Source organism: Echiichthys vipera (genome assembly GCF_963691815.1).
Source record: "Echiichthys vipera genome assembly, chromosome: 6".
In the NCBI taxonomy this organism is placed as follows: Eukaryota; Metazoa; Chordata; class Actinopteri; order Perciformes; family Trachinidae; genus Echiichthys; species Echiichthys vipera.
Window position 1 is genome coordinate 18670051 of NC_139831.1, and position 23220 is coordinate 18693270.

The following is a 23220-nucleotide window of genomic DNA, read 5'->3' on the forward strand; positions in this document are numbered from 1 at the left end:
CCGCCAGCTGCACGCCGCCCATGGCTACATCAGAATTTCATGAAAAGCTGCACAGATGCACCCACATCAACATCGTCCGCTTTCGGTCGATCGTCTGCAAATGCCATTTTCCTTTAAGATGATGTAAGACATTACTTCATGGGACGATTTCTCTTTCTCTCTCTCTCTCTCTCTCTCTCTCTCTCTCTCTCTCTCTCTCTCTCTCTCTCTCTCTCTCTCTCTCTCTCTCTCTCTCTCTCTCTCTCTCTCTCTCTCTCTTGCACAGCTTGGAGCAACATTATCTCAAAGCTTCTGCCGGACCAAACGTTTCCGCACTCAGCAGTTTGGAGAGATAGGTCCCCACTTCCATCCTCCTCTCTGTGGGCAACCTCGGAGCTTGTTTTAGCATCCCAGTTGTCCGGAGCGACGCTTGGTAGCTGAATGATGTGATGTATTCTTCAATTGATCTTGGACTGAAGTGATTGAACCTTAAACCAGACGCAAGAAGGTGACCATTTCCACAGAAAACTTAAAAGAAAAAGGTTTATTTTTACTTTTCTGATGGTGGAACATTTCCGAGTGAAGTGAGGATTGTTTTTCTTTGAAGTCACAGTAATGACCCGTCAGTGGATGTGTGTAACATGATGCGCTCAGTGGTTATGATAATCGATCCTGTTCAAAAAGGATGCACCGTGGGCAGGCACATTTACGCATGGGGGTAAAGGATATACTGTAGGCACACCTTGGAATTGTTTGTCATGAGACACTGGATGCAAAGGGCTGCAGCTTGAATCGAAACTATGCTTTGGGTCTGAGGGCATCAGCACCATGCAGCTATACCCCACACCCTGAACTTCTGGGACGTTTGCGCTCCGTGATCGAGACTCAGATCTGAAAAAAATATATATATATAATGGCACTGAGCGAAAACTGCAAAACGCAACCTGCAAAGGAGCAAGGTTCTGTGCAAAACCCTCCATCGGACGTTATCGAGCTAAACGTAGGCGGACAGGTGTATTACACTCGCCATGCCACCTTGACGAGCTTTCCAAATTCATTACTAGGGAAGCTGTTCTCTAACAAGAAGGGGTCTTCAAATGACTTGTCCCGGGACCTCAGAGGACGTTATTTTATTGACAGAGATGGCTTTCTGTTTCGGTATGTGTTGGATTACCTTAGAGACAAGCAAGTTGTGCTCCCTGACCACTTCCCCGAGAGAGGAAGGTTGAAAAGAGAGGCGGAATACTTCCAGCTGACAGATCTGGCCAAACTTTTGTCTTCCGAGGATTCAAAACAATTTCCAGACGACTTGTGCTACAGTGATTTCGATGACGCGTCGCAGGGCAGCGACCAGAGGTTTTACCCCTCTTACTCCTTGGACAGGAGGTACGGCTACATCACGGTCGCCTTCAAAGGCGCTTGCGCTGGGGGAGGCAGGGAAAGTCAAACTGATGTCAAGGCCAAAAAGTTACCGAGGATCTTCGTCAGCAGTAGGATTGGCCTAGCGAAAGAGGTGTTTGGAGACGCCCTAAATGAGAACAGGGACGCGGACAGACTTCCAGACCGTTACACCTGCAGGTTTTACCTCAAGTTCAAGCATCTGGAGAGAGCGTTTGACATGCTGTCAGAGAGCGGCTTTCACATTGTGGCCTGCAATTCGTCCCTGACTGCGTCCTCCATCGGTCATTACGCGGATGACAGGGTCTGGTCCAATTACGCACAGTACATCTTCTACCGTGAGTGAAGATTTATTCCTACTCCTCGACCTCTAAATAATAAAATAATAATTAAATAGAAATAAGAAGAAAAAATTAAAATGTTTAATGCAAGTTAAACACAAGTGCCTCTCCCTCCCCTGTATAACTACATCCAAGTCCTATGGCAGGCTATGTCAGTATGGTATTGCATCATGCCCAGAAAGGACGTTTTTCTCATCAAACGATGTAAAAGGTTTACCCACACAGCTTCCAATTAGAAAACCCTTGTAATTTGTAATGGTCTCGATTTAGAGGTGATCTGCAGGAACTGGCAGGTGTTAGCTCAAACCACAAGGAGGCATGGTCGGGTTACAGCACATCCTTTTGAATCTTTGCATGCCTTGCAATAGCTGACTTTAAACTTCTGTTTTAGGGGCTGAGACAGGAGGCAAACTTGCCCACTGCCCTCAGGGGTGTTGAGTCACAATGCTGCTACACTTCAAGTGCACATGCGTCATGGTAAACTCTGATTCTGATGGGTTATGAATAATAAAGCACCAGTGGGCAGCCCGCAATTCACATGCATGCTGCCGGATTCTCTTGAATCAGCTCTCCTTTTCACTCAAAGACAAAATTTGCTCATCAGAAAATGCCTTAACTAGCTGCAAATCCATTCCACTCTGTGCAGAGGGAGGAGTCAGACCATATGGCCAGTTAAAAAGCACTTTGTTCATTATTCTGAATGAAGACAGCCCAGTTGGTGGGTCAAGGTTGGGGGTGCAGGCGGGTGGGCTGGAGAGACATGACATATGGTTTGCTAATGATTAACCAATATGGTTGTTAATACAGGCTAATTACAAGAGAGGGGTCTGCCCTGACCGGCATGAACATCAAGCCATTTAGGCTAGGATTTTCCTGAGTCATTCAACTTTCTAGAGCACGGCATATGGTGTAGATGTTCACCTTCTTCCCCATTAACACACACACAGCAATACAGCACCGACAGGAAGAAGATGTAGAGTAAGAGAAGCACAAAGGGAAGAGAGGGAATTAAAGGAAGCAAGCTGAAGGGAAGTGAAAAAGAGAGGCAAGCAGATGGAGGGGAGAGTGGCTGAGCAGGAGGCATGAGGGAGTTAAAGTTGCATGAGACCTGACCATGGGGAGAAAGAACTGAGGCAGAAAGAAGAGCGAGGAAGCGAGGTGCAAAAATAGATTAAAGTAAGTATCAGAAAAGGAAAGTTCAACGGGACTGAGGAGAGGAGAAAACATGTGTGGTGGTGAGACACAGAAAAAGAAGAGGGAGGGACTGAGTTTTCATTAAAAGAGACAAGACAAGGTGAGAGGGAAAGGAAACACACATATATAGTGAGTGTTTGGAGACAGGGGCCTAGTCAGGATGATGGATAGACACATCAGAGGCAGACATGCGTGAGAGCCGTGCTTCACAGCAGCACAGTGGCCTGCATGCACTTTCAGAACTAATACTGTAACCTGATTCTGAATGTGGGACACTGGCTGGCCTAGGGCAGGTAGACCTAAACTAAGAATGCATGTAGACAAGTGCACCTTTGGGGAGGGCTGGAACAGCTGTGCTTTATTGTTGTTTGTTGTTTCCAGCAGAACATTTCCCTGCTTTTCTTTTTACCCCCCACCCTTCCAATCCAATCACTGGCTCATATGGAGTGAGACGGAAAGGCTGGATTTTGTTCAGAGTGTAAAATGAGCAATCCGGTGCCGTAAATAAATTGAGAGACTTTCTTCCAGCCTGTCAGTTCCTTAGCATCATCCATGTTGCTCTTCTTGTTAAATGCATCAGTTGTTTTCTACAGGCTCCACTGACTCTCAGTAAGACTGTGGACTTACGTCTCCAAAATGCCAGAAGTAGATATTCGTCTTTATATTGCATACAACATTCAGGGGACTCGTTCCCTCAAAAAGTTAAGACACTCTCCTTTCAGTTATTGGCATCTGCTTCTGCTCAGTAGGCTATGCTGTTGTTTTCTTCACAGATTAAAACAAACAATTGTTTGAGGAAACGGCACTGTCCTCAGGTGTCCAAGTGTTCCTCATGATTGTTTTTGCTCCATATGGCCATGATGCACAATTCACATTTGACCGGGTATGACTTGTTCACCTCTTGAATTAACATGAGAACTCTAAATAAATGTAAACATGTTCCTGTTATGTGTTCGAAGTTTCTCAAAATGAATGAAGATGACCGGTTACCTGAAGGAAGGTTAAGTACATCTCCACATTGTGGTTGACTGCTTGAGTCATTGGTCAGATTTTTCCCCTGCACAAATGTACTGGGGTGTGCAAGCATTCATGAGCCCCAATAAAATATTTTTTCAAAATAAATTTCTGTGCGTGGTGTAAAATGATCAAAATTATAAAATAAAAAGTCAAAATTCTGATTGAGTAAATAAAAAAATGACGACTGAATTTAAGAATTTAAAGTTATGCCTTACGTTTAAACTTATCATCTAACTTTTCATCTTTTTTTCTTCTACTGGCAGAAATGGGCTTTTATAGCTGGTGATCCTGTGCTATTTTTTTAAGCAGACATGTAGGTTGATTAGCATATAGGGACATTTTTTTTTTTTGATTGGCCGTGACAACATTATTGCTGCAGTGATTAACAACCCAGTTGGCGTTTGGGACCAGTCTCCTTATTGCTTATCATCTCCGGGGAAAGACGAGAGTGTCTGCTAATTAAAAAGCAATCTGTGATCCCAAAATGTTTCCAGCGTCTCCACACATGCAGGGTGGAAATGCAATTTAGAAAGATAAATGCTAACCTATTTTAAAGGCAATTTGAAATATAAGTCATATTCCAAAAATAAGAGTCAGTTCCTTAGATGACAATTAGCTGTCGCCACGGACACAATAACAGATGCTTTGGCATTACTGCTACCACATCACAGTGTCAGAGCAAATCATCATTGATGTGAGACTGTGTTGGACTGGTAGAAGCGCCTTGTCAAAATGGGAGACACGTACAGTAGAGAACAGTAGAGATGGAGAAAGATGGAGACTGATTATACTTGCCAGGTGTGTTTTGTTAATAACTGTGCAGTCTTCATTTGGGCTGTGAATGAGATGATGTGTGGCCACAGTAGCTCCTGAACAATGGCTGTGAGGCAGCAGAGAGAGTCCGGGCGGGGGGATGGGGGGGGGGGGGGGGGGTTGTTGGGGTAATCAATTGCTTGGGTGTAATGGAGGCAAAGATTGGACCGTCCCCGGGAGCCTGTTTAGAGTCTGGATGGATTGGCAGTGCCTACAAGAGATGGATGGTGCTCCCATGAATAACTCATATACGTCTTAAAGAGCACCTGGGCAGAAAGATGGTCAGAAGTAAGGCGTGGGTGTGTGCTTGTGCCATTATTTCTCACAATGGTTGCAGCATTTCTGCACTATATCAGTTCAAGTAGACAATCTGGCTCACCTCGGAAGTAAATATAAGCTTATTGAAAGGCTGCAGATGCAAAAGGGAAGAATGTATATTTTTTTAAATCATCATACTTTGAAGTTACAATGAACTTTTAATTATCTTTTTCTTGGTCAAAGTTACAAACACACGCTAACCCTCTCACACTGTCATTCTTCCTTACTGATTACCTTCTGGGTTGGATTTTTCAACAATACACTGTTGACTGCTGACTCACAAATCACAGATGTTGGGAGTGTCCTTGAACGCACCAACAAGGAGAGTTTTCAAAATAGTCCCGGCTAGTAACTTCATTACTGAGTGAAGATAAAGCAGTTTGGACAAATAAAGAGACTAAATATAGACTTTGATGGATCACCCACATTAAGCAATTTACAGTTTCCATATTGAAAAGAGTGGAAGCCATGGCTGCATTAAAGGTAAACCATCAATCTAACCATAAAACACTCCAGTACGTTCCTTTAAAAGGACAAATACAGTTGGAACCTCAATTTGAATTGTTCAGCTATAATTTGAATATAGTCTTTTTTTTATCCCTGGTTCTGCTACTTCTGCTCTATGTGGTTGTTGGAGAACAGGTATAACAGCTCTTACCATCTGACATCCAACACCTTAATGATGCCTCCAGAGACACTTAATGGCTACTTGGATGGTGGAGCTCACACTGTGGACAGGGCTGAGAGTTTCCTGAAGACAGGGGCTTTGCAGGGTAGTGATTGTTTTGGCAAGTAGGCTGTATAAAGCACAAATGAAGGTTTGGGGTCTGCTGTAGTATAGTTACATGTATAGTACATGTCTCTTTAAGACCCCCTCCTGAAAAAGCCTAGTCTGCTCTGATTGGTCAGTGTTTCCGGAGCTTCCACATCTGCAGTTTGGGTGTCTCTGCACCGTCATTGCATATAAACTGTACATAGACTATATAATTTAGGACCTAGCTACATGACATGATGATACTGCTGTCATTTCAATGATGCTTTGCTAAGCTAAAAACTAAAGAGGAAAACTGTGGGTGAGCTGGGACCTCATGGTCGCTGGTGTCGTTCGCTGCAGTGACACAGTTGGCTGAAAATCGCCAGTTTTCCTTAAATTACCAGCTAATGCTAGCGCTACCTAGGTAACGTCAGCTTGTTAGCAAGGTGCACACGAATGCTGATCAATTTACATTTGACATTTTAAGGCGACCTCAAGTTTACAATTAACTCTGATGACGTGAAAACGCACTGTGAGAGGGTAAAAGTCCTCAGAACTCAACACATAAAACACCCCAAAACAAGTGCATGGCTATTTTAATGTACACAGACATATGTATATGCATTACTACGCCTCTATCCTGTCCTATCTGCTCGCACTCCGCTGCTGCAAGAATCACAGTATGTTGCACCTCGACCTGCTTTATAATTAATACATTAAAAAGACATGGAAATGGCAATTTTGAGAGGATCTAATGCTTAAGCTTACAACTCACATTCCTTAGACGTCCTCTTTGAATATTTTGTACTTGACAGAGCGAGGGGCCTGAATTGCCCCTCGTCTTTCCTCCAGCCTCTTGAGGCCTCATTTAGGTGATGAGAAGAGCTCAGGACACATTCTTTTGCTTTTGTCTTGCTACATCAGTGCTTGTGTTGAGGAAGAGTGGGGCTCTGGGTCAGGGGACAGGTCCACAAGGAGAGGCCAATACAGACATTTCAATCTGTTTGAGTTGCTTGTTCATTTCTCTGTCAGGGAGACACGCAGCGGGGCAGCCACCCTCTGACACTGGGAGGGGACCGTACCCCCTTGTCATTAACAATCTGCAAATGAAACTGTCATTCTCTTGATGGAAAGCAGATCATCTGGACCAGGGCAGTAATGGGTCTATGAGAGTACGAGTGTCCTTGAACTATCACGTAAAGCTTGTTGGGTCACCCCGACTTTTCCTCTCCAGCTCCTTCTCATCACTGCTGCTGCTGATGGTTCTTTCAGCAGCTGGCTGGTGGTGGTAATTAATATTGACAAATTCAATTGTATGCAGATATCACAGACATTATTCCACCCGACGTACAGAAAAAGGTTAGGCTTGACACAAACTGCTGAAGTGATACTTTTGCAGCGTATAGGACTATCTTGGTGAAATGGATTTGCTCTCACCCTGAAAGGACAGACGGTCACTGCCTTTGCAAGACAGGCCTTTTTCCTGCTGCAAGGACACGCTGGCCTAATTTGTGAGCTAACAAGCATGTAAACTACACTCCTCCTGAGGCAGCGGCAGGGTAAAAAATATTTGTGTGACTGGATATGGGAGCTGGAGAATATTAAGATCAGAGCGTCTCAACTCATATGAGCTTAACTCCCTGACTGGCTGCATGAATATGCATATTTAACCTGTCAGAGAATATTACCGCTAATACATATAGCTTTTTTTTTCACCAAACTAATCAGGACTCCCTTTTTCCTCCCTATTGTGTCTACTAAGTCTCAGCCATAGAATATTATTACACCAAAACCAAGCAGCAACGGAAGAATTTGAAGTTACTTCACACCTCCTCTTATTTTTATTTATTCAGATTGAGGGCACAGTTCACATCACTGCTGCGATTCACATTTGAAAAGTAGACAGTTTTGGGTCACTCAAGTGCAAATCAGAAATAAACTGCATTACAGTCTCCTGGTTATGTGCAATGACAATGTGAAATTGCTGAGCGATGAGTCTATGTTGTTTCTCTTTATTTATTTTATGCCTCTCAGATTACAAGACTGAAGCACAGAGCTGCTCTGCTAGAAGAAGAAATAATCATCACACACCGTTGATGAGTCAGTTTAGAGGGACAGATAAAAAAATTAAAAAATACTGTCTGGCAAGAGAGCCACTGACATTTTAATTTGAGTTGGTCAGAGCCCCCTGCCTTCAGCTCCCGTCACGTCCCACTTTTCTGACATTTAAAACATCTAAATGGGAAAAAACATGTACTTTTTTCGAAATCAGTATCCAGGCAGTTGAATTTCCATAAAACTCTGACCTCTCTCAGACGCGAGGACAAACATCCCTCCTTTTCATTAGAGATGGAGAGGAGTTTGACGATACCCTGTGTGACACGCCTCTGTGCCGATCCCAACTCCCTCTCTCTGTGTTATTTATGAGAAGTGCAGACGCAGCCTGAGTCTGGTCTGAGAACCAGCCCCCGTCTTTTAATGTGGTTGGAATCTGACCTCTTAGAAAGGCTATATAGATCTGAGAAAACACAATACAATCAATGACTTCCCTGAAAAGATACCAAAGGTTATTACACACATCCACTTGTTTAAATGTACCCGAGAATGACTCTTAGTCGCTTCCTGCCTCAGCGCTGAAGGTGGGACATCAAAGCTTGACACTACACCACTTTATCCGAAACTTAGTTTGTGGCTGCTGGTCCATGCTCCATTTAGGCAAATTATTGTATAAAACAAAATGCAAGGTGCTTCTCGTCCTGTGAGCGTCTTTAATGCAATTCATTCTACTGCATGGCCTGCAAATTTTATGATGCTATTATTGGGTGTTGGCTAGGTTCCTAAACGGGTTGCCCCTCTGGACTACAGCATCCATCCATTTAGAAACAATGCTCAGCCTCTTGATCCTCCTCGCTAAAGCGCCTGCATCCATTTGGCGGGTGCTGCTTGTCTGCTGGATTCAGCTAGATTCATTTTCTGCGGGGGGAAATTGGTGCGCTGATTGGCCCCTTTACTCATGGATTAGCCATTAAAAAGCTGTTAGTGACTCTCTCACTATCAGTTCAATGCAATCATCGCACTAGAGATAAGGTCATTATTGCAGTGTGCGCAGAGAGGTTAAAATCCCCCTTGAACTCTGTTCAGTATAATTTGGTGCATGCACTGGCAGGAGCTAATGGACAAATTATTACTCCCTCTGAGATATCACTGCTATTGAGTCTGTATCATCACAGTGGAAAAAGCCATTAAGAGGTTTTTAGAGTCTGTGTTGTTTATATTACATAGAGCACCACAGCTTTCAACACTGCACTGCATTTCTACAACTAAAAGAGAGCATAGTTCAGGGATATTTTAGGAAATGAAACACAGCTACAGTGTTTACTTTCAGCAGGCGAGCACAGCACAGTATTTCTGGTTTATAATTAGCAGTGTAGGAGGATGCGAGACGATATCCAAGAAGTAGGTACAAGAATGAAGACTTAAATCTTCGTGGTTCAGTGTCCACACGTCATGACAGGAGGCCGGAACACCTGCAGGTTCATCTATATACTCCACTGTTCACTGATCCAGTTCAGTTATCACCCAAGATGAATTATTCTTTGTGTTTACCTTTTTCTGTTGCCTCCCTAAAGGCAGAAAGCACCTTGTCGAGTTATTTGACTGAGTGATCTGAAAACTATAGCTAAATAATACACCCCCTTCTTAATACAAGGCAGTCAGGTTACAGTTTTAATAAGAAACTGCAATGGCAAACCTGATTGTTTTGGCTCTGAGACAAGCTTTGCCTCTGGAAATGGGAAAGGTCTTTTAGGGAGCCGTACTGAACCACCCTAAGCTCTGGGACTTCTCCTTATCAGAAGAAGCAATATGCACAGCCCACAAGCTCTTTGAAATTCAGCAATTAAATGTCAAAGCCAATAACTTGCATGTTCTTACATCTGTACTCTCTTAAATACCCACACACACTCAGCTGATATTCAGTTAAAGATATTTGTATGACATTGAAACTGCTGTGAAGGCATTTGTCAGCATTTGCTTGATCAGTACAACTGTTTCTTTTGATTACGGCTAGAATATGTCAGTATACGGACAGCTGGGACATTAGTTTACAGTGCATTTCTGCGCGAAAGAGGGTCTTGCCGTGTACTGTACGTAATGTACTGGATGTGGTCAAAAAAAAGTGACAAACGTGATTGTGTGTGTTTTCTAGGTGGACCCTCAAGGTGGTTATCCTCTCACTGTGACTGCTGCTGCAAGAGCCACAAAGGCGAGCGTGAAGGAGAGAGTGGCACTTCCTTCAACGAGCTCTCCACTTCCTGTTCTGAGACCCAGTCGGAGGCCAGTTCCCCTCAGGGAACGGTGATCTGTGGACCTGTGAGTCGGCGCCACAACATCCAGACGCTGGACCGTCCCATGCCCAAAGGACCAGTTCACATGCTGCAGCAGGCAGAGATGCGGCGCAAGACTGAAATGCTCCGTGTGAGAACCTTCGGGGTCCGAGAACGAGAGGCAGCAAAGAGGAAAGCCAACAAGGAGAAGATGACTCCAGAGCAGGAGCTGGAGAAATGCATTCAGGACTTCCGGCGCATCAGGATTCCTGATCGCTTTCCGGAGAGGAAGTACATGTGGCAATCAGAGCTCCTGAGAAAGTACCGTCTCTAAATATGTGTGAAGAAGAAGGAGGAGGTGGTAGTATCATGTCACCATCGATGAAGAGTATTAACTTGCATAGGCAATAGACTGCACCCTCTAAGGCACATACTGTATTAGAAAATAAAAACTACGGCCACTTTCCCGCCAGCATGACTAGCTGAGCACACACAGTACAAGGCAGTGGGAGTCATTGATTTGTAAAGTATGCACAGTGTTGTGTATGATATGCACATGTGTAAATCAGGTTACTCCTGTTGGGGCTTACATTACTAACCCTGTTCTCACTTCAGAGAGCCGGGAGTGTACTAACAGCCACTATATCACTAGCTGAAGCAACAAAGCAACCTCAGGGGCAACATTTCAATCCATCAAGATATCACATACTATATGTGCAATTGCCCACAACAGCTGATTTAAAAAAAATGGATGTACCCATATGGTGCTGTGAGTTAGCATTGGAATATCACTAATACTCCACTGATAACACATATACTTATAGTAGGCTTTGATATCGGCACTGCATGTCATTTCACCCTAAGCATAAATATGCAATATCAAACAAACTTTAAATTCACTGTTTTGTGTGATGGGCAAAAATGGTGTGTTATGACTGGGGCTAACTTACACAAGGAAAGCACTGCCTCGTTTGCAATTGTAAAACTTTTTGTCCAATGTTGTCATTACGTGTTGGATAGATGATGTTGTGTCGGTAGAGTATATAATGCCAGTGGATATTTGACTAATCCTTGATTGTAAGTGTGCAAAAAAAGCTAATAAATGGATTGAATTGTATCTATTGTTATTGAACTTTCTTGTGATCTTCAGTAAATTTAGATTCACATGGAAATTCCAATTGTTTTCAACACAGGTCTTAATGTCATAATTGGTCAAGAAGTAAACCTTTTCATTCCAAACACGATTGTCTAGCCCGTTCTCATTCCCAGCAGCAAAGGGGAGGAGGTCGGGGTTGTGGATGGGTCAAATAAGCGCAGGACTTTCACCCAGGAGACTGTGGCTTGTTTCTAATGCGTCGTAACTCCAATGAGTGCAGCAACAGCCTGGCGAAGCCTAAATGAAATAGAACCACATTTTGACACAAGGACATACACACACACACACACACACACACACACACACACACACACACACACACACACACACACACACACACACACACACACGCACACACACACACACACACGCACACACACACACACACACACAAAACTAACCACTAGTAACTCTATAAACTTCTGAGGCTAATTAAACAACAACCAAACAGCTAGCTTGGTTAACCAGCTAGTTACCCTTTTCCATGCAGTTAGCAAAAGAGCTAATACAGGGTTTATTTTCACTTGGATTGTGAGATTATGGTTTGACATTATTTCTGTAAAAATCTAAGCTTATTTGGATAGACTTTCTTCTGTTTTCTTCAAGTGACAGGAGTAAAGCTCCATGTTTCCAAGAGGTGACAGGAAATTGCATATTTGCACAATCATTTGGTTGAGATTTTTTATATTTACCAGATACTGTGCTGGGCTGAAAACAAAAGTAAATTGCGTTGCACATGCCGTCACAATCAGCAGCCAGACAACCAACCTACCCCACACAAAACTGGCTTGATTGAAGAAGTGAAATAGATCCTTCCTTGTTGACATTTCAGTGTGTGCCTCATCCTCTTGGGAGGATCTCAAGGAAACAGGAAGAGATCCATAGCTGTGCATCATGAGCACCATTTATAGAGAGCGCTATTTTTAGAGAACAGATTTCTGCAGTGTTACCACAGTGCATCCATAAAGGAGCGAGGCTTGGGGACCATATCGTTGCAACCCCCCAAAACAGCCTGTGTGATGATAGATGAAGAACTGCTTCTCTCTTGGGACAGTGGGTGTCCTCCAACACAAGTTCACAGGGAAAAGCTTTGTTAAGGCTCTGTGATACATTTTTGCTCCACGTGCGGAAATGCATATGACAAAAAACAGATTATAAGACATATACCCCCAAAGCCCTTATACTTTTTTTCAGCTAAGGCAGAAATGCAAACTGAAACCTATAATCCTGGTCAAATAAGACAGCAGCCTGCACCCAAATGTTAGAAAAAGGAAAGAAAAAAAAGACATTTTTAAGTCTCCGTTTAGCTGCTATTTAGCTAAGAAGAGATATGGGTTACGCTCTGAATGGACTTCCAGAAACTCATAGAAAGGGTATTAGATTCAGCAGAGAATAAAATAGCAAAAACCTAGAAGGGGACTGTAACGTAATGAATTTGTCAGGGATATAGTGGCCTTTCCTTCACTCTGCACCCGGGCCCATATCTCTTCCTCTCAGCCTCCATTCAATAGGAACACAGCATGAAATCTCACAGTTTGAAATCCAATGCCCCCTTCCCCGTCTTTGAAAACCGGATCCGCTCTGGATGGCTCACACTTCTCAATCTTCACTTCAATCCTAATACCCCCGTGAAAAAAATCAATGAATCTGTTTTTGCATATAAAATATGCAGTATAACAGCATTGCCTGGCCTGGCCTGGCCTGGCTTGCCCCTGCCCCGGTGACCTTGCTGGCCTATCCCACAGAACCACCTGAACGTTTGCTCTCTGCTTTCCTTACAGATCAATAGCCTCAGATCCTGGCCCAGTACTAACGGTCTTTATAGGCGGTCAATAACCAACATCCTCCTCTAGGATGCAAAGTAACATTAAATCTTCAATCAGAAAACATCACTTCCACCGCTAACTGCCCTCAATTATCCAGCAGGGTTGCCTGCAGGCCTTGCATTTCCCACCACAGCTTTCTTTAGCATGAGACAGGTCTGACAGCATGATTATAGCCCTTGTATTAGAAAATGACTGCAAAGCCTGAGAGTGGGAGAATTACGCTGCTTATCAGATATTAGGCGACCAGAAAAATATTCACACATGGAATAATAGAGGCATGATGTAAAACCGAGCAAACAGGATTTCATTTTTCATACATTGAATATAAGGATTAGACTCTGTATTATACAATTCTCTTTTGTTGTAATGGTATAAATCCGAGGTGATAACTGGTGTTATTGTAGCAATGTGGAAGATGTCTGGAGCTTTACATCAAGCGAGGCACAGGATAATTTCTGCTAAGCTTGACATCGGGACTAGAAAGATGAAACATGCAATTTATCTCTTTCTTCTGAAAAATACCGTTACCGGGAGAGGTCTTGTTGCCTTCAGCACGTCTCCATAAATATCCAACACGAACATGTTTTTTTGCTCACTCATCTAATTTTAGATGACTGACATCTCAGGAAGTGAATGGAAATGTGGTTGACTAACTGGGAGACTCAGATCTTTCTCATGAGGTTCTTGTTATTTGCATATTTGTTCATCATGGCGGCAAAACAAAGGGTATTCCTATGATTATATTCAAGAAAAAGGACAAATGCTGTACAAAACATGTGCAAACACTTTTGGCTCACTTCAAATTTTACAGTGACTTAAGCTGGTTTCCCCAGAAGGTACTCAAATTATTATTTTTCTAAATGTGAAGATAGCTATTCACAACAAAACATTTACATTCTTGCATCAACACAGGGACCTAGTTTTCTCACGGTGTTAAAAATCATATTTCACTGTTAACACTGTTAATCTCTATCTTGATGCCACGTTGTGCTCAGAGCTGTGCCTATACTGAACCTACATACTGTGCTCTTTCATAAGGAGCCTGCTGGGACGTAGTTTGAGAAATAGGAGCCAATTTACAGCCTTAAAGTACATTTGGGGTCTCACTCCGTCCTGATTCTGTCAAGTCCAATGTGTGGAAATACCAATGGAACATATTACAAATGAGTTCAGGCGAATAAATGACACAATCCTGGTGAATGTCATCACCATCATCCCCTGCAGGAAATTGGGAGCGATATCCTGCATGGAGGGACTTCCCTAACGGAGACACAACACAGGCTTACAGTGAGAACATGTTTACATGCTTTACTGAAAAAAAAAACACATTATTTTTCTCATACCGTCTGTCTGAATGTAATTGTATTCACCCTCTGTCTGAAACACTTCGTTTTTGCGTCTTTCTCTTTATAAGACTCCCTCCTGAAAAAGCCCAGTGTGCTCTGATTGGTCAGCTTTTGTGGGTCTTTGGCCGTCTTTGCACCTTCTTTGCACAATCTATGCACCGTCTTTGCACCGCAGAAAGGACTGTAACAGCACTGTAGTGTGACTTTCTATAGTTGTAACATCACAACCATGCAGAAGTCCTGACGGCTCATTTAAAAACATAGTTTCTGAATACAGACTGTGTGCATTTCTCTGTGGATTGAACGTTCTTACATGTTCCCAGTATTTATATAGCACCTATTTATATCAGTGAGGTAACCAAAAATATTGTTCAACCCCAAACAGTAAAATTGAAATTAAATGGAATTAGGTAGGCGTCATTGCAGCCCTGACAACACTTGGGGATACAAGTACAAACACACACACGCACACACACACACACACACACACACAAACACACACACACACACACACACACACACACACACACACACACATATATATATACATACATATATATATATATATATATATATATTGCAGTGACAGGTGTCATTCAATAGTGCTGACTTCAGCAGGCATTGAGTCCACTTTTGCTCTCCTTTGGCGCCCTAGAGCACCCATCAGCTCACTGCTCTGGCGCCAGCACTGAGGTACAACAATCATTAATTTCCTTACACAACTGCTGTCAGCATTACAGTAAGTTAGATGTATTATCTGCAGCCCTTCACATTCTTGGATCCTCTGGGATCCATCCAGCCTTGTACAACGCACAAAAACAAGGTTCTGGATCCAGGTGCAAGGCTTCCAATTACGTTAAATATTCAGGGTTCCTGAGCAACGAGTAAGGGAGAGCGAGCTGGGTAACCCATGCTAACCCGGGCTCCCCCTGGGACAAAGAGTCCACCGGTGGGTGAAGAGAGAGAGAAGAATGAGGTCACAATGGAGAGGCCACTTGACTGACTTGAGGTCAGTCAAGTGATTTTGAAGCTCCACAGCGTCTGTGCAGGTGTACTTTTTTGTGGGTTTTTTTTCAAACGTTTTATCTTGGCAGCTGCAGGGAAGCTGATTTACAGCCAAAGTGTCTTCTACTTGTCATTTCCCCCCTCATTACCTTATCCCGTTCTCAAGGACTGCTCTGGAGAATATACAGGCTCAATTAAGTTGTTCTGACCGGAAATCCCATTGCTCATAAATCACCTCCAAGGGCTACTGATCAGCACTGCTACGCTACAGCGTAACGGTGCACACAGCAGTGTGTGCTGCTGAGCATGGCAGCAGCTATTATAAATCAAAGTAAGAGTACAGAGTATATCGCACAGGATAAAATACCGTAGGACACTATATCGTAAATCTGGGAAACAATCACGGATCGTCAGTGAGCTGTGATATCAAACAATGAATACAGCAGGACAGGTAAACAGTGATGGGACAATGGACAAGGACTTACTTACCTTCTTACTGTCGGCCTGTTCAGAAGATGAAATTATGATAAGAACCTTTTATGCTTTGAATTTTATGATGGAGTTTGTAATACAGCAGAGAAAATGGGGGATCCAGAGCCAGATTTTGTTCAGTCAAAATGTGCTGCGCTCAGCTAATGTGTCGGCCTATTAAATAATCAGTTGGGGAACATTGTCTCAATTCCTCCCAACACTTTTTCCAGCGCTGTGCAATTAGACTTGCATGCCCGGACCATACCTTGAGGTGTTGTTGCTTTTTTTAAAAATCCTCAAATAGCTTCAGAGCACTTTTCCGTGTATGTGTAACCCTTTTTAGCATATAAGCGAGATAAAGACTCTGTTCGCTGTTAATTTATTCCATGGCTATTAACTAGAGCCTAGGGAGAAATTCTGCTCTGGTTGCATTACAGAGCTATTACTGTATAAGCAAATAATCTCAGTATTAACTTTGAGTATACAAACGATAGATGGGCTTCGGGTTTTCATAAAACAAATTGGAGCTTAAACTAACAAAAATCACTGTATTTTCTGCAGCTGAAGTCAGTTTCATATCGGAGTGAATAAGTCATCTCAGTTGGAAGCGACTATCATGCGGCGCACAGTGAGGACGATTCTCTCTGTCACAATTCTTTGAATGTAATCCAATCTATTTTGAGTGTTAATCTGTTGTTTTTAAAGGATGGGGGGTACAGCACTACACAACAGAAGCTGCATTTTAAAGCCAAATACATTTATTTCCCAGCTCCACTCATTAAACAGCATTCTTTTCTCTGGAGAAGTAATTATCTCATTGTCACCTTCCAGTGCAGGACTGCAGGATGTATTTTTAAGGGGTAACACTCACTTTTCTACAAAACTGAGGGCATTATACATGTAAGAAACCCCTCATATGGACTACCACATTAATCCTCCCAGAGATTAAAATGTAGCACACACAGATGGTGGGCATGTTGCATCCACATCAGTTGACCTGCTACCATTGCTCTGTGATTATCAACAGTGCACTAAATATATCCGCACAGATTACTTAAAAGCATGGAAACATGAAATCAGGAAATAAAACATGAGTATTGTAGTGTTTGCTGTGGTGAGTTAAAATAAAGCATTAACCTTCTCAGGTCCGGTAATGACGACAACAATTGCTTTTTAGAGGTTGCGCTCTCGGCACTCACACTTGGTGGGTCATTTACAGACTGATTTCAGTATGTTAGCTCTCAGGTTATTTAAATGGCCTTTATCAGTTGTATAATTTTGTCTTATGTTGTTGTGTAACGCTGGGGTCTAGTTAGGTTTAGGCACACAAAGAAACAATAACCTGGGACGTAATTTGCCCAAGAATAAAAATGACTTGGGACTTATTTAAGACTTAAATGACTTGGATTTATGACCCTAAAAGACTTCTAAACTCCTGGTTCTTTTTCATCAAGACTTGTGTAGCGTTGATACTAATATAGTGTATCAGCGTAGGGCGAGTAAATGGCTGTTTGTGAGTGTAAACAACACAGAGCCGAGCAGATGCTGTTTCTCTTGTAGCAGTGAAAGTGTTAAGACCCCTGCACTCTCATTAATCTCTATTGGCCTATGTCACCGCTCAGAAAGGAAGGCGAGATTACTCCCATCCCCGGCCTCAGACTCTCATTTAGCCACATACTTCCAGCCATTATTCAGCCATCATAGGAAAGCCACAAAACAAATGGTATTTACCTCAAAGGGCATATTACCTCAGGGGGAGGGAGGGATAGGAAACTAGGAAGCCAACAGGCGGAAGAAGGAAGTAGGGTATAAACAAGAGTTAGAAACTCATCATGGAGCTGCAGTACACTTACTTCCTCTGCCTGTGTCTGGCTGTCATCTGACAACATGACAAATGGCTGAAATGAGCTGGAGAAGGATTTGACACAGATGTCTGACATCACCATCTAATCCTTCACTGCACGCTGGAAACGCCACGATGGGATGGATTTGATTGCCATGGCAACAAACTCAAAAAATAATCCTGCAGACCCTGAAAGCCCTGGTGATTGGGTTTGATTTTGATTGTGGTATTAAATCACGGCCTGCTTTCTCCGCCAAAGAATGACTGATTTCCAAATTAGGGCACTGCTAATTAGTCACCCTCACAGAGACGCAGTCTATCACAGTCTATCAGACAATCAAAGAGCTTACTCCTGTGATTTTAACCTACAAGCTTCTTACACAACTGAACCAAAGCCACAAAGGTAACACTGATTAAATCTGTAGCTCTGTCTTCGTCTATCATCTGTTCAAATGCCTCAAGTCTCATTGTGCTGAGTGAATATCAACATCTTTTTTTTTAAAGTTACAAGAGGTTCAAGATAGTGAAGTGAAGGTGAGAGAGGAGGAAGGTCAAATGTGCTAAAGGCAGGTGCCGGTGATACTGAGCTGCCCTGCCAGTGTGTGTGTGTGTGTGTGTGTGTGTGTGTGTGTGTGTGTGTGTGTGTGTGTGTGTGTGTGTGTGTGTGTGTGTGTGTATGTGTGTGAGCGTGTGTGTGTGTGCGCATGTGTGTGCGCGTGTGTGTGCGCGATTGTGTGCGTGTGTGTGTGAGAGATAAATCCACAGTTTGGGTGCCAGCCATGAGTCAGGGGCAGGTCTGCTGAGTGATTAACTTTAGATAAAGGAGACTGCAGGCCTGGCCAACCAGGATCAGAGATCCTCAAGGAAATAGAGACGAGACTTACATACAGGATGAAGAACGCTTCACTCTCCATGGGACATGCTTTAGGAAAATAAAAAAACAAACAAATTTCAGTCAGTGGAACTGTTGCTAAAATACTCTTAACCGTGATAGAAAGTGAGTATTCATTTAAACATCTAATTACTGCTGCTGTGTGTGTGTGTGTGTGTGTGTGTGTGTGTGTGTGTGTGTGTGTGTGCGTGTGTGCATGCATGCGTGTGTGTGTGAGAGAGAGAGCGAGAGCGAGAGCGAGAGCGAGAGCGAGCCTGGAGCATACATGTAAACCCCTCCAAGGGACTGGTGACATTTCTCGGTTTTGTACACTATACAGATTATAACCACGGTTCAACAGGAGTCATGATCTGGCCTATAGATGGAATTCACCTTAATAACTTCTGACACACTTTTCATCACTGCCATGACCCGCCGTCAGCGAATGTCACATGATAGAGAGGCTTGACTGACTGAAGAACTTAACTAGTATTTTAAAGGTCTAATATCCTGTGCATGTTCTCATTAGTCCAGGTCCAAGGTCTAATATAATGTTCATTTTCAAGTATATACTTGCATTTTGGGCTTCTACTAGAACATTCTTGCATGCTTTAATGTTCAAGACGCACATACTGAAATATACCTGTATTCACTCTATGTTAAAACACTCAGTGTAGGTCAGTGTTTTTCAGGGTCTTTCGCATCTGCACACTTTAGGCATGTTTCCATTACTACTACTACTACAGAGTGGCCTCCTGGAAAGTTTCAGGGCAAATGGCCTTTCACTTGCCATGTTTCCATTACAAAAAAAGGCCAGAGAGGGATTTACGAGACTCCGGGGGTGACGTATCACTCTGAATGGGTTTGGATTGCCGGTGATAGCTGATAAGTGATACAGCGGCGCACCGCTCTTCCTCTAAATGAGAAATACAGAATAGTTGTAGTTTGATTTAAGGTGGCCCGTGTGATTCACAACATCAACTTATGTACAAGTAACATGAAAGAAAACACTCCACCTTAAATATTCGAGGCACTGTAACAGGCAGTCACCCCGCTGCAGTACGGTGTGTGTGTGTGTGTGTGTGTGTGTGTGTGTGTGTGTGTGTGTGTGTGTGTGTGTGTGTGTGTGTGTGTGTGTGTGCGTGTGTGTGTAAATGGGAGCGAGAGAGAAAGAGCGAGAGAGAGAGAGAGAGAGAGAGAGAGAGAGAGAGAGAGAGAGAGAGAGAGAGAGAGAGAGGTATGGAGCATGCAGCAAAAGCCCACAGGTCGGAAATCTAGTGCCGTGTTCTTCTACACCACTGGATAAAAGTGTCTATACTCTACTTCACCGGGTTGTTGTGGCGTCTATACTTCCACACGTCCCATCCCGCTGAGAGCTATCCAATCAGCAACCAGGTAAATGGGAACAAAAGAGGCCATTTTCTACCCGGTCAAATGGCCTCCTGAGCTACTCACATGTAAATTAGGGGCGTTTTTTGCAAGATAGACCCGCCTCACTCAGGGTACTTGACCATAGTGGAAATGCACCTATTGTCGCTGCAGCTCTGGGACTGAGATTTCTTCTGGAGCTTGTCGCAGGAAACAATCAGTTGTCACACAAACTCCTGGGCAGTTAAGTGCTTGTGTTTCGGCTTTTTTTCACCCTCGTAGTTTTTAAAAAATGTTTTTTTTCGGCAGCGATGTTGAATATTCCACTCACTTTTTCACCTCCCTGCGGCGTCTACCGCAGATGCCTAAACGCATTTCCCATATTCAAAATGAATGGGCAGATTTGCCTTCTCGCTGGACCGCCTGATCTCGTCTAAATGCCTGCAAATGGCACTGTAGCAGCACTTTCTAAAGCATAGTGGTGACATCACAACCGTACAGAAGTCCTGACGGCTCCTTTAAAGTGTCATTCTGGTGTCTGAGTGGTTAGAGCAGTTGCCCCATGTAAAGTGCCTGAAGGTCCTCGAGGCAGCGGCCATAGGTAGAACTCTGACCTGCCACCTTTTTTGCTGCATGTCTTCCCCTCTTTCTGATCCCATTTCCTGTCTGTGCTATATAATAAAGGCTTGAAAAACTGCCAAAAAAAATCTTTAAAAAAAAAAGTGTAATACCGGCGCAAAATCATCCCATGGTCTTTTCCCGTGATCTATCCCTACACATAAAAACGAAGCATCAATGGGCTCCTTCCTTTTGGATTGCATTTGGTTATCGACTTGAGTAGACTTTACTATGAGAGGAGCTGGTACCAGGGCCAATAGGTAAGTCTTTAAAACACTCTGTGTGTTCACTAACTACGTTGTTGGTTCTTTGTTTTATGTGCAGGGAGTCTTATCATGCTACTGCAGAGGTTTGGTGTTATTTTGAGCAGTATTAGTGGTTAAAAAAGCTGTTTTAATCCCTTCACCGTACTGCCCGAGCTAATCAGTGTTAGCCACGTCTGGCTGTTAGCGACTGTTAGTGACTCTCTCGGATTTCTCCGTTAATAGTTGTAACACGTAAAAACTGTCTCATTGGCGTATTTGATGTATGTAAGTGATGAAAAAGGCCATAGGACGATTTTGCGCCGGAATTACACTTTGAGGCACTGTTTCTGAATACCTGTTTGTTTCTCTGTGATACTTTGATGAAGATCTCACTTTTTACAAAATTCACTTGTAAAATTGAATGTTCACATAAAAATCAACCTTTTCTTGCTGTAGAAGTGCTGTATCTCAGACGTGTTTGTGTAATGGACGGGCATGAATAACGATGAGGCAGAGAGAGAAAGAAAAAGGTTGCATAGCCTATTTTGAATGCACAGTCTTTCTCAAAAATTGATACCAAGCAAATGGTGCGACACATGTATCTGACTACTGAATGGGAGTTAGACATACACAGGCTCACATCAAAGGGTGATTGAGGAGGTTTGTTCCACAGGAGATGAGTGAAAGAAACTCGGCCAGTCATTTCAGACGTGAATTACTTTCATCATCGCACACAAACGTCAGGCCATAATAATCATGTTACTGCATTTACTTTGTGAAAGAGAATTTTCCTGTTCGCAGAGTCTGCAGGGACGATAAATAGAGGCCACTGTCTTATTCATAAGCCATGCATACTGCTTGATTTTTGTCCCTCATGGAAAAGAGCCAAATATCGGTCTGCATTGCTGCTTCACCTTTGAATTGATGCTCTGTAGAATTACAAGTACAAAAGCCTTTTGGCGTGCTGCTCTACTTAAAAGACAAAACCAACAGAAAAACAGCACAACATTAAGCCTTTTCTCAGTACTTTCATACTTCTCTATCCTATCTATGGAGCTCAGTTCAAAAACCATTTCATTCAATGGGTCACCAATGAATAGTTTAATTTAAAAAAAACATTTAGTAATTTGCTAAGATGCTTATGGTGGTTTTAGTGAACGTTATTAAAACAAATAGTATATATGATTGGGACAATTTTCATATGTGGATCAATACACATTTGGTGTCAGCACCTAGATGAGTATCATTAATGTCCGCATTGGGTGATTCTGCACCTCCCAGTTTATATCCATTTGCCAACAGGAAGTAGTGTGCACTTAATGTGGCGAGGCAAAAGGAAGGGTGTGGACGATTTGACTGCGACTGAAGTTTAATCAGAAACTTTTCCAAACTATAACCAACTGCTGTAGTTGCAACCCCTATACCATCATATTTAATTTGCTACGACCATGATCTTTCCCCTATATTAAGCACTGTATTTTCCATTCACATATATTGCAAAAAGAAAGGTTGTTTTTGGTTTTCATAATTGTCCATTATTGATATGGTTTGAAGGCACCTGTCCCCAATTCAGGAAATGCTTATCTAGCCTTTTTTTCTTTTACACTGTTGTGCCAAAACATTATAATGTATATAAACAATGCCAAAATTACCATTGTCAGATGTCAGATGAAAAGTTTGTCTGTTGAGAAGCAATAAAATATTTATATTATTATTATTATAATTATTATTAAGAGTACAGAGATATAGCTCCACAGAACAAAGGCATGCTTGATGTCCAGCCAACCTTGGAATACAAAAATGTTTGGCATTTTTCTAGGATCCTTTCCAAACACACATTTTTTATATTAATATCCACCAGATCTTCTTAATTTGAGATGGATTTAAACTTCTCAAATGCTGCTTCTCAAATAATTGGATCCAAGACTCAGCCACTTCACATTTTCAATATCTGTACCACAGTGTTCTAGTTTCCCATCAGGTTGGATAATGGACCATAGTGAGGGGAAGCAGTGTCCTGTTTCAGGTCTTTCATGCCAGCACAGGACCGGCCAGACCAGGTAAAGGGACTGAAGAAGAAAAATAGAGAGGGGGTAAAAACAGCCACTCTGCAAAAGGGAAGAGAGCAAGAGGCCTGAAAAAGGAGAGAGGGGAGACGCAAAAGCAGTCCCAAAGGCTGTGAAGAGGCAGCTGGCTCAGAGGTTTGCATGTCCTATTTTTAGTTTCACTCATGCACATCTCCAACTCAAACAGCTGCTGGAGCATTTTCACACCAAAAGACTTGAGCAGCATTGTTCCTGCAGACAGAAAAGCTTAAACTTTACTCTGGCTC

The 23220-nt window shown here is 42.8% G+C and overlaps 1 protein-coding gene across 1 annotated transcript; it reads left to right on the plus strand.

Annotated features, from left to right (window-relative positions):
* The first annotated feature begins 758 nt into the window (after window positions 1-758).
* Window positions 759-10482, plus strand: LOC310948019 (BTB/POZ domain-containing protein KCTD16-like). Its single transcript, XM_083915019.1, has 2 exons — window positions 759-1715; window positions 10022-10482. The coding sequence occupies exons 1-2, from the start codon at window positions 893-895 to the stop codon at window positions 10471-10473; spliced, it is 1275 nt and encodes a 424-aa protein (XP_083771145.1). The 5' UTR covers window positions 759-892; the 3' UTR covers window positions 10474-10482.
* The last annotated feature ends 12738 nt before the right edge of the window (window positions 10483-23220 follow it).

Bases quoted from the DNA above. Each gene is read 5' to 3' on its own strand.
- LOC310948019 (XM_083915019.1), top strand. From the start codon at position 893: ATGGCACTGAGCGAAAACTGCAAAACGCAACCTGCAAAGGAGCAAGGT. The intron at 1,716-10,021 runs GTGAGTGAAGAT...TGTGTTTTCTAG, and splicing joins CGCACAGTACATCTTCTACC to GTGGACCCTCAAGGTGGTTA.